Here is a 17500-nt window from a genome sequence, read left to right as displayed (position 1 = left end):
TTCCGTTTTCCTCCCTCCCCTTCCCCCCACCGTAATTTTATCAGATTCCCAAACTGACATGAGGCTTGGCCTGGCAGAGCTGGATTGCCACCTCCGCTGCTAGGGAGGCCAAGGCAGGAACATTGCCAGTGTGAGGTGTGCCCTTACTTACCAAATCTGTATCTCAAAACTATGACAAAGTAAAGGGTGGGCTGGGAGGTGGTTCTGCTGGAAGCACCTGCCCAGCATGTGAGGGACCACGGACTCCATCCCAGCACCATAGAAACAGAGACCAGCTGGCTTATGGGAATGCCAAGCACCCCTGGCTATGACCCTTGATGAGATGATTGTCTTATAGTGACCAATCAGTACATAAGAGCAAAGTGCTTAATGTTATGTGTAACTAGATGCCTAACAAACATTCTGTTGAGTTAAAGAAATGGCTCAGCCGGGCGGTGGTGGCGCACTCTTTTAATCCCAGCACTCGGGGAGGCAGAGGCAGGCTTATCTCTGTGAATTTGAGGCCAGCCTGGTCTACAAAGTGAGTCCAGGACAGTCAAGGCCACACAGAGAAACCCTGTCTTGAAAAACACAAAACAAAACAAAATAAATGGCTTGTTTTTTTCTTCCTGGTAGTTGTTTAAGTTTTTTGTTTTCTTTTGTTTTGCTTTTGGTTAAGCTGACTTGAGGAAAAAAAACAAACAGTGTGGTGCAAAGAATAACATTACCTCTCAGCTATGATGCATGTTTACCCTGGCTACCCAGTAATAATCGAGTTTTATCATCCCGCCCTTGGCTGTCACAGTTGCGCTTAAGTAGAAGAGATGAGATAAAACCCAGCTTTTGCTTTACTACGTGCACGGCCGCTAGAATTCACATCACTGTTGCTCGTGTGGGTGTTGTATGGGAACGGTGTCGTTAGCGTCTAGGGCTTTCCCCGGAGAAAGTCTGGCTTTTCAGCCTATTCCATCTCTAAGAAGGCGCTGTTCCTACTCGGACGGTTAAGGTATTTCTAGGGAGTTTGGGGTGACATCCTATTAAGTGCTGCCATTTTTAGAGTCTTCCCAAGAAAGCCGAGCAGGGCCCATTAAATACTTTTACCTCCAAAATAAGAAAAACTAGCCAGTTAAAGAGAAAAAAAGCAAAACAAAACAAAAACCCAACAACCTGAGTTCAACCTCCACGGCATGTGGTTGAAGGAAAGAACTGACTCCCGCCAGTTCTCTTCACATGTTATGGCACATAGGCTCTCTCTCTCTCTCTCTCTCTCTCTCACACACACACACACACACACACACACACACACACACACACGTATGTACATACTTACGTATATTTGTTACAGGCTAGAATCTGCTTACAAGAGAGACCATGAAGTTTTTGTTTTTGTTTCTTTTCTTTCTCAGATTGGGTGACTTTCCTTAATTTTACATATTCTATTCCAAGTCTACCGATTTTCTTCCGTCTTTTGTTATTTTGTGCATGTGTGTGTGTGTGTGTGTGTGTGTGCGCGCGCGTGCATGTGTGTGTGTGCATGCGTGTGTGTGTGTGTGTGTGTGTGTGTGTGTGTGTGTTTTAGAGCTAAAGAGTATTGCATCTTATATATGTACTACGTGTTCACTATCCATCCGTCTGCTGTTGGACAGCTGGGCTGGTTTCATGCCCTGGCTGTAGAAAAGCAGCAGTCAACAGGAGAGGGCAGACCTCCGTGTCGTAGAGTGCGGAGATCTGTGGGCTTGTGCCCAGGCCAGGGCTGGGGTCACATGGTAGTTCTGTTTTATTTATAGAGCGTGTCTCAACCCTGAGTTTCACAATGGCTGTGTTACTTTGCACCCCCACTAACAGTGAACAGGGTTCTTCTTTCTCCAAATCCTCTTCAACACTTGTTGTCCCGGTTCTTGGTGACAGACGTCCTTAACTGGGGAGAGGTGGTACCCGAGAGTAGTTTTAGTTTGCATTTGCTTGGTGGCTAGGAATGGCGAAGACTTTGTAAGATAGCTATTGGCCGTTTGGGTTTCTTGCTTTGAAAACCATCCATCCCGTTAGTCAGCCCGTTTGTCGACTAGCAACTTCATTTACTTGGTGTTTACTTTCTGCAGTTGTTTGTCTGCAGTTCAGCTGGTGAAGACTTTCTCCTGTCCTGTGGGCTCTCTGTGTGCTCTGGTGGAGGTTTCCTTTGCTGTGCAAAGACATAGTTGACACACAGGGATAGTTCGTGTGCTGAACTTCCAATAACAATAGTTCAGACTGTGTGGGTTTGTTGCAGGGACAGACCATAGACAGTTACTGTCGCCGTATCAGCTGTCTGCAGTCTGAAGTGTGAGTCTTCTCCTATTAGTCACTTGTTTTGTTGATGCCATAAAAAAGCAGCGAAAAGCACCTTAAAGGGGGCTGGTGCCACTTTGTCTCACAGCTTGAAGGAAGAGTCACCATGGTGAGAAAGGCACGGCAGCGGCAACATGAGGCATCTGGTCACACTGTGTCCATAGTCAGGGGCTGAGTGCTGGTGCTCAGCTCGCTTGCTTCCCTCTTTTATCCTATGCTAGAGTGTTAGTGTTATTTTCCCTTATTTAGCCCAATCTAGGTACTTCACAACATGGACGTACACCCAGAAATCTGAGTGGTGATTCTAAGTCCTGTCAAATTGACAATCAAGGTTAAATTCCGTCTAATTTTCTTTTTAACCATTGTTTAGTCCAGCTTTTATCTTTCTTCATGAACACTGCACATGGTATTTTTATGCATGCCATGTTAAAGATCAAAGTCTGAGCTCACAGATGCTGGATACAGCCTTCCCCTGAGCTACACCCCCCCATCCCAAAATAAATTGTAAAGTAATCTCATCAGCAACCATAGAAATCTGGACGAGTTTTTATAGGACTTGCATTGAGCCTGCGAACCACTGCAGGGAAAATTGACCACTTCTCTTATTGAGTGTTTGCACTGTGGTACAGGCTACCTCTCTGCTCTTTACATGGGTTTTTAATTCAGTCAGCTCCATTACATTCACCACACTGGCCCTGTCTGTGTTTTGTTACATTGTTACCTATAAGACAATATTTGGTTTGTTTGTATCTATGGTAATTAAAAAATGATTCTAAGTGGTATTACAGTTTTAATTTCAGGGCCTGCATGCTTAAGTAGCCTTTTGTAATATAAAGTTCAGTGGGGTCAGCGAGATGGGTCAAGGCATTTGTCACCAAGCCTGAAGACCTGAGTTCAATACCCGTAACCTAGAGAGAAGATCCAACTCCTGCAAGATGTCCTCGGACCTACACACATATACCATGGTACACACACACACACACACACACACACACACACACACACACACATGCAAAAATCAAAAAACTCTACATATGCTATATTTAGCTTATATGTAGTGTTAAATATAATGTAATGTAATATATAAAACATCTTGAAAGGCCAGTGGAGTTTTGTGTCACTTTGTTTTGAAACAAGGTCTCCTGTAACCTGGTTCCCGGCTGGCCTGGAAATCAAGATGTAGCCATGGATGCCCTTAAAATCCTGCCTCCTGCCTCCTAGAAACACTGGTGTTATGGATATGCGCTGGAGATTAAATGCAAGGCTCATGGGTATGAACCAAGCACTCCTCAACCTGAACTACTTCCTCAGCTGCCTTGTGGGCTTCACACGTTGGCCCTGTGCTCCGTCACCTGCCGAGCTTGCTCTGTTGCTGGAGATTTCTGTGGATTCCTTTGGATTTTCTATTAGACCATATCACTTGAAAACAAGACTTGTGTCTTCCTTTCCCTCATCCCCTGGCCAGGCTTGTTGACTTGTCAGGAGCTTAAAGCCCCGTGTGCAGCGATGGTAGAGAGGCCTGTGTGCCGACCTCACTGCTTACTGAGGGAAAGCATTCGTTGTTCCCTCCACGGTATGTGGAGGAAGCTGGAGGGTTTGGAGAAACACTTTCATGAGCCTTAGGAAGCCCCACTGTAGGGTGTTTGTTTGTTTGTTTGTTTTTGTTTTGTTTTTCCTGATTGGGGTGAATTTGTCAGATAGTTTTGCATCATCCGATAGACTCACGTGACTTTCTTTAGCCTAGGCGACATTCTTGTGATGAGCCCACTCGGTCGGAGTGAGTGATGGCTGGATTTCTGCTTCCATGTTCATGGGAAATATTGGCCTCCAGCTTTCTCATCTCTCTCCTCCCCCCCCCACCTTGCCCCCCCACCACACCCCCACACCCTGCTCCTTCCCACCCCACACTGTGGCATGCAGTGCACAGGTGGCGTTGTCTCTGTATGATTTAGGTACCCTTTCTGGATTCTTCTCAATATATACATATGCAGGTGTCATTTATGCAAACAGAAGACTAGTTCAAATATGAAGAAAGGTAAATACAATGAAACATTGAAGCGGTTCTAAAATACTACATCACAGAAATAAGTCTTCGCTGATTTTTACATTTTTATCTTGGCATGGTTGTACTTACAGCTGGGGCGCACGATGCTCCCATGCATGGTGGGATGACCAAATCAGGAAGATGGCTGTTGCCTTTCTCTCGGCCACTGCATTCAAACCCCAACTTCTGTTTCAAGGTGCACATTGCTGCTGGATGAGCTCGCCGCACTGTGCAACAAAAAATGAGATTCCAAGCTTCCTTCCTAGCTGTGACTTTGACCTCTCCGCAACCTCTCCCCTCCCCCACGCAGCCCTGCCCCAGCCTCTGGTGGCCACTGTTTGACTCGCTGCTGTGAGATGTCTGTCTGTGTGTCTGGTTTCTGTCACTGGCGTTCTCCGACCTCATCCACACTGCCCTAACAGACAGAATCCCGTTCTTTACATGGCTGAATAGAATTACTCATTTGTGTATATTTACACCACATTTTCTTTGCAAGTCTTTCCATTTTCTGAGCACCTAGGTTGGTTCCACATCAGAACCATTGTGAAAAGTGCTACAGTAAACACATGTATTTTGGGAGGAAATTTATGGTGCATAGCTTTTAGTAAATCACTGTTTCTCTTTTAAAAAAAATATCCCAGAAGACAATGCTGAGAGATGAATCCCAGTGGCTAAGAGAACATTGCTCTTGCAGAGGACCTGAGTTCAAGTCCCACCACACATTTGGTTAGCTAAGAGTGCAGGAATCCAGTGCCTCTGGCTTCTGTGGGCACCCATGCACACATGTAAATATCAACACAGAGACACAGAATTGACATATAGGGATGATAATCATCCGGTTTACGTGCAACCTGGTTTCCTTCACCTTTGTGCTCTGGCTGGGTGTGTGTGTGTGGTGCTTCCGAGTGTTTCAGGAGCGTGTGCACTGTCTTGCTTACAGCCTCACAGGCATGCGTTCCCACGCTCAGACTACCTTTGCCCACGTCCTTGCCAGCGCTCCACTGCCTTCAGATAAACAATTCAATTCATTATGTGTAATGAAAATATTTTCCCATTAAAAATTATCAAAACTTAACTGAGAATTGTTTTTTTTAATTAGAGTGTAAATTATACCAATAGAATTTGAAGAGGTATCTGTACCAAGTAATTTAATAATAAAATATTTTAACCAGTAAAAATGATCATTTAAGGTCTGCTTTTAGTTTTAATGCAGGCAGTTTTTACTTCAGGATTTAATTGTATGATTGTCTTTTCTGCCCTTGATCTCAGGATTCTATTCTGTGTGGAAAACTGGAAATCAAAACCAGTGTCTCCCTGCTTCCATTCTTGCTGCAGAAGAGTGTGCACTCACACTGACGTTTCACAGAACTTCGTATTTGGGGGGCTTTTCTTTGAGTAACATGTATTTATTATACCCACACACACATGCAGATAGGTGACAGGTGATAGACAGATGGACGAATAGTGTATATGCCACTTTTAAAAATTACTTTTTGTCTAAAAAAGTTATAAGTAATGTCCAAGTAGAGTGTGGGTGTGTTAAGTATTTAGAAAGCAGTTTGACACCACATTAGATTAATAAAACAACAGTAGGAGATATCCTTGTAGCTCCTAGGACTTTCAGAGGTGTAGGCTTTTGACCAGCTTACAATATAGGCAATGTTTATTACTCATGGGGCAGGCCCTCAAATTCAAACAAAAAACAGCTGGTTGTATGTGTGCGTGCACATGCGTGCATATACATGCAGATACCAGAGGCCAATGTTAACTGTCACCTTCCGTCACTCTCTAAGCTGCAGCTCACTGATTTGCTACAATGGCTGACCAGCAAACCCCAGGAATCACTCTGTCTCTCCTCAGTGCTGGGTCACAGGAGACTGCCACCATGTTTGCTGTGGTGCTGGGGATCAGACTCAAGTACTCAGACAAGTACCTTGCTGATTGAGTGGTCTCTGAGGTCCCTTGTTTTCTTTTCTCTTTTTTCCATTCTTTCTTTCTTCCTTTCTGTTCTTTCTCTCTGTTATCAAAGTCAGTGTGAGTTCATTTTATCACTGAGTCAGATTTTCATGAACAAAATGATTATGCTTAGTGTCTATGGCATTATGTGGGAAGCTAAAATGCGTATGAATTACCACTCATAAAACACCTCCCCTATAACTGCATGAGAAAAACTATATCTCACAACATAATGGTCTCTGTATTTGCTTCATGGAAAAGCAATCATTTCTCCTGCTTCAGCGTTGTTCATTTTACAGGATTCAAGCCAAAACTCGAGAATTCAGGGAACGGCAAGCCCGAGAACGTGACTACGCTGAAATCCAAGATTTCCATCGGACATTTGGCTGTGAAGACGAATTGCTGTACGGGGGCATGTCATCCTACGACGGCTGCTTGGCCCTCAGCGCCAGACCGCAGAGCCCAAGAGAAGGGCACCTGATGGACACTTTGTACGCACAAGTAAAGAAGCCGCGGAGCTCCAAGCCTGGGGACAGGTAGGTGATGGCAGTCATGGCTTTGCATCTGTGGCAGCTCTCTGCTGGTTTGGGACATGGGAGAAGATTGTCATTGCCTATTGTGAAGTCCTGGTTATTAACAGCCTTTAGAAAGCTGTTCTATCTGAAGCTATTGAGTTGACACAAATCAATGGCTAATGGAAAGAGCAGCAAGAGGTTTTGACTGCTCTCCTGACAGTTCAAGGCTAGCTCTCACTGTTCTTTGTGACCTTTTGAGTTGAAGACCTGCCTGTTGCTCATGGCTCAGATCAAAGCCAAGCTCAGATGTAAGCTGTGTGTTCTCTGCTTGCTAGAAAGGCTTCTGTGACTTAGAAGGACCACTTTTGGGATGACATAATTCTATACTGTGAAAGAATTAGTAAATAAGAAACACAGTGCATCCATCCTATGAGATGCTTGTTAGCCACCGTAGGCTTCAGTTCTGAAATGCTTTTCAGTACAGCAGACAGAATGAAATGTCGATTGTGCTATAGTAGTCACGCAGTTATTTAAACATTTAACTGAATCTATGCGCCTGTGTGCTCTGACACACACTTAATAAAGGCTCCATGTACGGCTGGTATACTTATTTCAAATAGCTATGTGCGTATTTCAGATTCTAGCTGAAACAATCTTAGATGGATCTTTTCCCACCCCACCCCACTTTATATACTCAAACACCATATGGAGTTTAGCTGTGAAGAGAATAATTCTCATTTCTTTTCATATCAAACATGTGCACACTATTGTCATAAACAATGCGCCAATCGTGGTATAAGCGCTGCTCATCATTCTCTGTGGCAGCTGGGCTCTGTAAATTATAAATGGTTTTACTTAAAAGCAGTGTTTCTGAGGCATTTATGTGCATTAGGCTTGCCTGAAAGGCTTCTAGAAACCCTGACTGACTGTTTTGATGCAGTAGGTTGAGGGCGGAGTCCAAAAACTTCAATTTCAGACTCCCCTAACTGAAGCTGGTCCTGCATGTGGCGTCTTCAGAGTCCTTAGCAGCACACAGTGGGTGGGCTCTGGTGATGACTCATTGCTACAGTATTTGCAACAGTCCTTATTTTAATAACCAACTTCTAGCTATTAGTAACAGAAGCTTGCAAATGCACAAAGTAACTTCCAGCAATTACAGAAAGAAACATTTTTAAAAATAGCAGAAGGGATCAACAGCGCCTGAGTGAGCTCATCTCAAGGATGCTCTGGTCCTGCGCCTTTGTTGTGGTTTGCATTCGTCTTGGTTATCTCAGGAAATCTATTTAACATTGACCTTAAGGAGTGAGTCCTGTAGCACCAACACTTAGGGTCATTCCCGCCTCTCCCCTTGGTCCCCCAGAAGGCTCTCATGTATTAACAGGCATGTCAGAACTCAAGAATGAAGTTGTCATCGGTGGCAGTGACATTTTCTTTGAAAGCTTTTTGGCTCATTTCTGCCATGATTGCGGAAGCTGCCTGGAGAAGGTTAAGTGGCATCTAAAGGCATGAACACCTCTCAGAAGTTGCTTTCTTGAGAGAAAGGCCACCAAAACACTAGCACTGCCAGCTAGCGAACTGGGAACTGGGAAAAGATGGCCAAGGAATTACTGATGGCAGATAAACTAATTGTCTGCACACTGCCCTCACAAACTCAAGAATCAGAAAAGCGGGGGGGGGGGGGGGGGGGGGGGGGCGGGTCTGCAGCAGTTGCGGTCAAAGAGGACCTTCCTGCTTCTCAATGCCACAAACAGCTGCCGTACACCCCGTGCAACAAGAGCTGAAACCTCACGTGAGGGCTTCTGCAAGTGTTCAAAGTGGGTTAGCATACTCAGAGCGCTCCCTGCTCCAGCTTGCAGCGCCCAGACCCATGGGCTCCGTGCTCTACTCTGCTACTCCCAATCTGAAACAGGCCCCGGGCTCATGCCCACTCCAGTCTCTCTCATAGGGAGGACTCACACCAACCAGTAAAAGCACCCCCCCCCCCCCCGGCTTTACCGAGACGGCCATGATTTACTTTTTTGCAGGGAAAACAAAAAGATTACAGACACTTGTAATTTTTTTTAAGGTTACTTTCTCAGATAATGAGATGTCCATCAATGACTAATGGTGTTGCTACTTTTAGAAGCCGCCCTTGTGCCCGTCAGGCTTTCTCACCCACCTGTTGTTGAATATGGATTTGGCTCGGGAGCGTGGCATCCCCCCCAACCCCCCGTTGGCTGTCTTGTTGGAAAGGAAGCTACAGAGAAGCTGTTCACACTCGGGTAGTGTTGAAGCCCTTTTCTGAGGAAAGGAGAGCTCTTGCTGCTGCCATGCAGCTGTAAATTGTTGTGACTATATTACTTATAGACATCTAAAGATAAAATGGGACCATCATACATCTAATAAAAACCTCAGTCTTTATACAATGTTAGATACAAACAAAATGACAGACACATTGTACTCCAGTGAACGGTGTTAACGTGGCCAATAATATTTTTTCTTTTCTTTCTTTCTTTTTTTTTTTTTTTTTTACTTTATTAGTGCATTGTGACCAAAACCAATAGCCACACTGGGAATGCTGGTGCATGCCTGCCATGGCACGCCCAGGCGGGTTTGGAGTATCATGTTGATGTATCATGTATGACATCACCCAATCTTTGTTGTCATTAAGTTGAGACATTCCTTGGTGTCCTTCTGCGTGTAAAGTTAAATTCCGACAGTGACTTTTAAAAAATGTGTCTGCAAGGTAATCTAGACTATGCTTACATGAACCTGAAAGAATAATCATTCTGATGGAAATATGCAACTCAAAGCTACTTAGAGGGAAATTTATGTATAAGATATTTGTCAACTGACTAAATGTCACCAAGATTTGTAATGGGTATCTGTCGAACTTTGCTGTTCAAATCTCTGTATTTCATGGCCATGTTGGCATTGCTGATAATCTGAAATCTTCTCAGATTTTCTTTATTCAGTTAAGAAAGAAAAAAGAAAGTAGAATTTATTGCCCAACCATTTTGATGGATCTTACAAGCTGGAATTATAGGAGCGGCACAGGAAATGTCTTAGAAGCTGTGTGAACTGGGTGTCACAGCTCCATGTAGTTTATGGACAGTGGCTTTCTAGGATGCACAGCCTCCTTCAGTGGATCCCAGATGACCATGCTTTGGTCATCTTCCCTTTGTTCCTGTTTAGTTTTGTGCGTGTCTATTCTGATGGATTTTCATGCACGCCTAGCTGTATCTTGCACATATACTAGCACCAAGTATATGCTGTGGTCATGGTACCTGTCACCTTCTGTTCTTCATGTCCTTCGCAACTTTTTTATTTTTCATGGTAGATATATGCTAAGCAGGCCCTAATCTGTGTTCTGTGGGAATCATTAGGCTTTAATTTACCATGATGTTAATGTGCTTCTTACTTACTCTGTGTGTAACTAGGGACTTCAAAGATTTAGGCCAATGATTCATAGCTCTGTGTTGCCCTCACTAATGTAACTTTTTAGGGGGCGTGTCTTGGGTGGTCAAGGACTGTGTCTGACACAGTGTATACCACGTTTCCATCCTTCTCTGTACTCTGGAAGGCAGACATTATCAGTTGCCCACCTACCCTGCACTCTGGAAGGCAGACACTATCAGTTGCTCACCTATCCTGCACTCTGGAAGGCAGACGCTATCAGTTGCCCACCTACCCTGCACTCTGGAAGGCAGACGCTATCAGTTGCTCACCTACCCTGCACTCTGGAAGGCAGACGCTATCAGTTGCTCACCTATCCTGCACTCTGGAAGGCAGACATTATCAGTTGCCCACCTACCCTGCGCTCTGGAAGGCAGACACTATCAGTTGCTCACCTACCCTGCACTCTGGAAGGCAGATGCTATCAGTTGCTCACCTATCCTGCACTCTGGAAGGCAGACATTATCAGTTGCCCACCTACCCAGTACCTATTCTGTCCTTTCCGCTATGGAATACATCCTTGTTTTACTCAGGTAGGTAAGTGCGTAGCTCAACACTTCAGTTTCTTAGATGCCTTGTGACTCACGTGGCAGGTTCTCAGTAAACACTGGAAGCACCTTGGCAGCTGGGACTTCCTGTAGAGCCAGTTTTTTCCTGACTGTGTGTGTGGGGGTTTGGGGGTCCTGTGGTGAAGGATTTATTGATCCTGTCCCCAGCACATCAGGATCGTCAGTAGACCCAGGATGCTCCGTTTGCCTTTTCCTGCCAGGATCTTGGTTGGTTAGTCCGGTGCTCTAGGTTGGGCTTTGCCTAAAGACCTGGAAGGGAAAGCCGCACGGAAGCCTTTGAGTACTGGCTGCTCCCAGCCCGACTTGCCCAGCCCGGCTCCGTGTTGACTTGGAAAAACCAGTCTGTTGCTTAAGTTGCTACCTTGAGATTTCTTTTCCTGGAGGCCAGGCGCTAGGTTGGGTACGAGGAGTAGTGTGCAGAAGAGCTCGAAGCCCTGCTCCCCGCCCCCCTCTTCTCCCCTCCCCTTCGCCCCCTTCCCCTTGCCTGCCTTCCTCTCCCTTGCTCCTCCTCCTCCTTTTTAAAGACACAATCTTATGTATCCTAGGGTGACCTCAACCTCACCATATGGCCAAGGGTGACCTTGAACCTCTCATCCTCCTGCCTGCCCCTCCGCAGAGCTGAGACTGCTGACCATGCTACATCTTACCAATTGAGTGCTGGCCAGCAGAAACCCCCTTTAGCTGGTTAAGACACTCCCTGACCCTAAACGCTCCGACGCCCATAGACAGTTCTCCTACAAAACCAGGGTCAGTTGATCCCGTGAACTTGAACTCTGGCACCGCCTCTCCTGTGTTTGGTTCTGTGCTCTTTCACTGTGAGCTGTGCACACTGTTTCTCGTTCCCTTCGCCTGTGAAGGGGGCGTATCACTGGCATTTGCTCATAAAGCTTGGGAAAGATTAACTCTGTTAATAGCAAAGTTCTCAGCTCTGTGCCCGCTGCGCCATAAGCACCATTTCAGAATCAGCATCGTCGCAGTTGTTATTTACAAAATGGACTTTTACTCCCAAGAGACCACGGTGTCCCCACCCAGATACAGAAAACAGTGACTAAGTAGAGCGACTAGAACTGGGGGGGGGGGGGGGGGGGCGACAGGGAGGCGACAGCCCATAAAGTGTTTCCTTCAACAGTAGAGACTTAAAGGCTGGGTGCCCCTGACTTATTTATGAGTCAGACAGGGCGCGATACGTTCCAGTCAGCTTCAGTTTGCTTTTAAGAGTTGGGAGGTCTTCGTTCTGTGTTTTTCTGTGGACCGCGGCGGAGGGCTTCATGCTCGCTTTTCACGGACTTGCTACTGATCCCGAGCTCCTGAGCGTCTACAGCGAGCAGAATGCTCAACTGCTCCAGCTCCCCCTACACGCTTTTGACATTTCTGCTTCCATCAGGAGAGCCCCTTGGAGCTGGACACCCATGACTGTGACTGTCAGAGACTGACTAGCCTGGGGCTGAAACAACTTCCATCGCCTGCATAGTAAAGGCACGGAGAGGAGGTGGAACTTGGAGCCAGTGAGAGACACCCTCCGCCCCTGAAAGTAGCTGGAAGTGACGCCTTGAGAAGAGTGTGGGACCCTGGGCTTTCACTCTTTGCTCCCTGTCCTCCAGGCAGTGAGTCGCTGTTTGCCGTACACTCCCTCACGACGTCCTCTCCCCTCCAACTACAAAAACGGCTGGGCAAACTGACTATAGACTGAGGCCTACGTGGTGTAGGCCAGGGAAGAAAAGTCGGGCAAGGTGAGAGGGTGAGACAAGTTCTCATGTAGCCCAGGCTGGCCTCAAACGAAGTAGGTAGCCAGTGATGGCTCTGGCCTCGTCATCCGCCTGCCTTTACCTTCCAAGTGCTGGGTATGTGCCACCATGCTGCATTTATGCAAGTGCTGAGAGCAAAGCTCAGGGGTTTAGCCATGCTGGGCTTTACCAAATGAGCTCCACATCCAGCCATGGAGCAAATCTCTTTATAATCCGATATCCGATACCTGGGGAGTTTGTTCCACTAGTGCCACAGGGCCATATAGACTGTGTTCTAGAGCAGTTGTTTTCGAGTTTTAGGGTGCAGAGGGGAACCCAGAGCACCCCTCCCATCTTACCATGGACAGTATAAAAGGTTTGTTTGTTCATAGTGGGGCTTGCTCCCAGAGCTGGCTGGGAAGCAGGGCTCTAATCCTCAGCAATGAACACAAGGCAAGAACTTCTCTCAAGGCATGCTGATCTCGCAGGAATTCTGATCCTGCAGGTCTGGCTAAGGACTGCCCACTCATTGTTTGACCCACCTGCACAAGGCACACAGATGAGCCATCTGGCTTTTTGGTGTTACAAGTTCTACAACTGTTATGCTGTAGCTGACGCAGAGGCCATGGAGGGCTGCTGTCTACTGGCTTGCTCCCCATAGCTTGTTCAGCCTGCTTTCTTATATAACCCAGGACCACCAGGCCGGAGGTGGCTCTGACCACAGTGAGCTGGGCCCTCCCGCATCAACACCCCCCCCCCCAGCTGATTTGTGTGCAATGGACGCATCCAAATCGGGAACACAGTGAACTTGGGCTATTGAAAAGAAAAACACGGGTCGCTAGCATGTGCGAGTCACTAGCATCTGCTGATAATAAAGCTGTGAAGTGATTATTATCATCACTGGACATGGCCCATCCCAGTCAAAATTCACCTTGACTAAATCACCTTATTAAAAAGTGATCTTGCATGTGTGATATTATTCCTGTATTTTATGCATTGTTTCTTAACAACACAAGGTTTCTTTTCATACAAGTTACACAATTCCATGTAGGAAGTTTAGAGGGCTTTGAAATATAACAAGTAGTGTTTGGTTTTTTTTCTAATTTACTTGGGGACACCGTGCAATCTGCATTTGTATTCAGATACTGAGCTCTGAGGCAGCTCCAATGGACATTTGCTTACTGCCATCATGTAATCATTTGCCACCAAAAATGCATTGTCCTCAAATATAATTGAAATAAAGCAGGAACTATGCTGTTACAAATCTAAATGCAGGAAAATAGTAGACTACTCTCCCCGAGCTTGCCTAGGATGCCTTAATGGAAGCATAAATACCGTAATCATATGCTTTTTGCATGCATTTTACCATGAAGGGAAAATGCCAGTTTTAAAAGAAAAGACCTTTGTGAACTTGTTCCCCTCGCCGCTAAAACTGGAATCCTGTTGAGTCAAAAAGGAGTCTGGCAGACACAGAACAAAACTAATTTTCTGAGATACAGGCAGCTATTAAACATGTGCCCTTTGGAAAATGTTGGGTCATATAACAAGATTGCACTTGCTATTCAAAAAGTCAAAGACCCCCTTTCCCCCACTCACTCACTATTACTTATCTCTGCTTTTCTTGAAATGTGAGAAGGGAGTCCTGTAAGCGGGTAAGAACTCCCAGTGACTCGTAGGGGTCGCTGCTGTCCTGTGTGCCCTCAGACCTGGGCCAAGTGTCTGTGCCCTCTGTCATCTGTATGTTTTTGACACTGGCTGCTCCTTTAGCACTGCCCTCTGCAAGTGCTCTCAACACCCTCCACCCTCCTCCTCAGCTCCGGAGCAAGAGCCTGTCTACACCTGCCCTCGACTTCACCCTCTCCCTCATTTGCTGAAGGTTGCTCCCCAGTCAGCTCTAAGAAACAAACCTCTTATACTGTCACCATCTTCCTCGGGGGACGGAACCTTTCAGCTGTAGTGCAGGACAGGTACCTGCCAATTTGCCAAGCTGAGGAACTCTGCATCTCTTTCCCTTCTATAGCACAGCTCCAATGGTCAATAGGAGTCTCCCAGCATCCTCCTTGTCTCCAGTCTTGTTCTGGACAAGTCCCTACTGCAGCCACTACCTGGGGTTCTGAACCCAAAATAAAACCTGACTGTGCCTCCTCGCCTTTGCTTGAGACTGTTCTATAGTCCAGCATGTAACCCACTGCCCTTAGCATGGGCACCTGGCTCCCCAGCTTCCTGGTCCAGTCTCTTCTCTAGTCGTAACATGAGTCACATCTCACACTAACAACTCACTAGCAGTGTGAAAGTACAAACCTAACTGCACCAGGTGCACAGGTTTAGCCAGATGGCTTTTTGGTATTGCACGTTCTGCAACTGTTACCGTTTGGTGAAGAGGAAGGAGTGTCCTAGTTAGGGTTTCTATTGGAGCCATAAAACACCCTGACTAGAAGGAACGTGGAGAGGGAAGGGTTTATGTGGTTTACACTCCCAGGCAACACTCCCTCATCATCACTAGGGGAAGTCAGGGCAGGAACCTGGAGGCAGGAGCTGATGCAGAGGCCATAGAGGGGTGCTGAGTGCTGGCCTGCTCCCCATGGCCTGCTCAGCCTGCTTTCTTACAGAGCCCAGGACCATTGTCCCAGGAGTGGCACCACCCACAGGGAGCTAGGTCCTTTCAGATCAATCACCAGTCAAGAAAATGCACCACACGTTTGCCCATCAGCCAGTCTGGTGGGGAGATTTTCTGTAGCGGCTCCCTCTTCTAAAGTGCCTCTCGCCTGTGTCAAGTCGACCTGAAGCGAGCCGGAACACAGTGAGCAGCTGCCATCCACCAAGCTGTCTAAAACCTCAGAGGTCCTGCAATTCGAACAAAGGCTGAGGTGACCAAGCAACCAACGAATAGAACTGTGACAGCAATGAAGCCATAAATAAGGTCACGGCAAATCTTAAAGGCCTTTTTTTAGGTCTTTTTGTTGATTAACGTTGCCCGAAACCACAATTTGTTTGTAGAAGTAATCTGTAGGGGTAGGGGGTTGTTTATTTATATATTTATTTCCGCCTTAGGGAGCACTTAGATAATCTACAGAAATGTGGGACTAAATGGAAGCTATTTTAGACGTTGATAATCATCAGGAAATTGCCCCCAGCAGAGCGTACTCATTCAGTCTTAACGTCTTTCTTGTCACAGGGCCCCGAACTTGTGGGTCTCTGACGATGTGCTGCTGCCTTTGCTACTGTGGCCAAAATCTACTTCATCTGTGTGGCACAGTGTGTTATTTTAGTGTCCAGCAACCACAGTACCCCGATCTCTGGTCCAATAAGCCGTCTTTCTCCTTGAGTCTGGCTGCCCTGTTTCCCCACCCCTCCCGCAATCCAAAGTCGGGGTTTAAGTGCCAATCGTGTTGGTATTTAGTGATCTTCGGCTGGCGCTATTTCCTTTTTTGCTCCTGCATAAGGAGGGGATATCAGCCTACTATTAATATAAATTCATGAGGATTTATGTGGAGCCCCGTGGTGAGATGCATTTTCAGCTTCTTGGGAGACTTTATCAAGCCCTGAATCCACAATCCATTTTTAAATTAACTCCCCAGATGTTCCAGGGCCCCTTCCTTGGGCACCGACGTCTCCGCATGGATGTGTGATTACCCTGTGCTTCCTCCTTCATTCTTCCATTTTCCATGTTTTCTTCATTGGCTGGTTCTGTGCGTCTGAAATAATAGTGCTAATTGATTTAAAAAGAGGTTTTTTTTCTTTTCTAGTCAAGGAAACAGCTTCTGTCACCCGCCTGTATCCATGAAGATGTGGGAAATACGGACTTTCTAGGTTTTTACAGGACAGATGAACAGAAATTACCTGAAGCTACATTTGAAATCGCATGAAACAGACTCAAATGTTAAAAGAACGAATGTATGTTGGTGTACAGAAACGTTCCTTTTCTCTTTTGAGACAGGGGGTGTCATGTAGTCCCAGCTGACCTTGAACTCCTGAACCTCTAGCACATAGCTCCCACACGCTAGGAATACATTAACCGCCTTGCCTAGTTTATGTGGTGTGGGGAATCAAACCTTGCCCTTTGTACATGCTAGGTAGGCCCCGTACCAACTGAGTTACATCTCCAACTCCAGAAAATGCTTACACAATCAGTATTCATGAACAGAACTTTGTGTATGGCTTTGTCTTTCAGTACCATTTTTATTCCTCAGTCTTTAAGTGAGCTGTGTCATTGGGGCATAGCGATGCTCCCTAATTGATGCTTTCTCGGTTGTCAACTCCACAGGATCTGGAAGCACTCCGGAGGCAACCCTTTGGGCCTGTGCGTGAGGGACTATCAGCATTAGGTTAATGGGGAGGGAAGCCCCACCATAACATGGTGGACGCCATGCAGTGGGCTGCGGTGCCAGACTTTGTTCAGCTCAGGGGCAGGTGACCTCACTATGAGGTGGATCCCCACCGGGTTTGGAGCAAACTCAGTGTAACTCAGAGCAAAGCTGTAAACCATACAAATGAGACAAAAGTACGAAGCTCCTGACACGGTAGGTTTACCTGGGCCAGTGTAACTACAGGCTCAAGTCTTTGATTACAGAAGCAGGGGGGGGGGGAGGGGGGCTGGTAACATAGGTTTAAAGAATGCCTTTGTAACAGAGCCTGACGCTGAGTGAGGATAGACTTGTTTCCTTCTTCCCTTTACCCTGTACATATAGTCTCTGTGCTTATTTAAAGGTTTCAACTCCTCTGAACAAGCCCAAACGTAGCTGAGAGTTCCTGGAGGGCCAGGCAGCTCCTAAAAAGCTGTCTGCCCTGGCCACGTGCCGATAACTGTGGATGGTGATGTGGACAGAAATGAGCAAGACATGAAGATGACTAAATACTTCATGTATGCTGTAGATAAATGAAAAGATTTTGAGGGTGTGTTTGAAGTTGCATGAAGTGGGCCCGACTGTAGAGTGAGTAGATTTGTCTCCTTGT

The 17500-nt window shown here is 46.3% G+C and overlaps 1 protein-coding gene across 19 annotated transcripts in view; it reads left to right on the top strand.

Moving 5' to 3' along the window:
* The window catches only part of PARD3 (par-3 family cell polarity regulator), a 527701-nt gene that overhangs the window by 388181 nt on the left and 122020 nt on the right, over window positions 1–17500 (top strand). For all 19 annotated transcript variants that reach the window (XM_084756613.1, XM_084756601.1, XM_084756603.1 and 16 more), the window contains one exon: window positions 6604–6840. In XM_084756613.1, the coding sequence (XP_084612739.1) occupies window positions 6604–6840 (237 nt within the window). The remainder of the gene's footprint in view (window positions 1–6603; window positions 6841–17500) is intronic.

The sequence above is a fragment of the Acomys minous genome (genome assembly GCF_964271855.1).
Source record: "Acomys minous genome assembly, chromosome: 14".
NCBI lineage: Eukaryota > Metazoa > Chordata > Mammalia > Rodentia > Muridae > Acomys > Acomys minous.
Note: the sequence above shows the minus strand (reverse complement) of the source record. Positions and strands in the feature narration are given on the sequence as shown.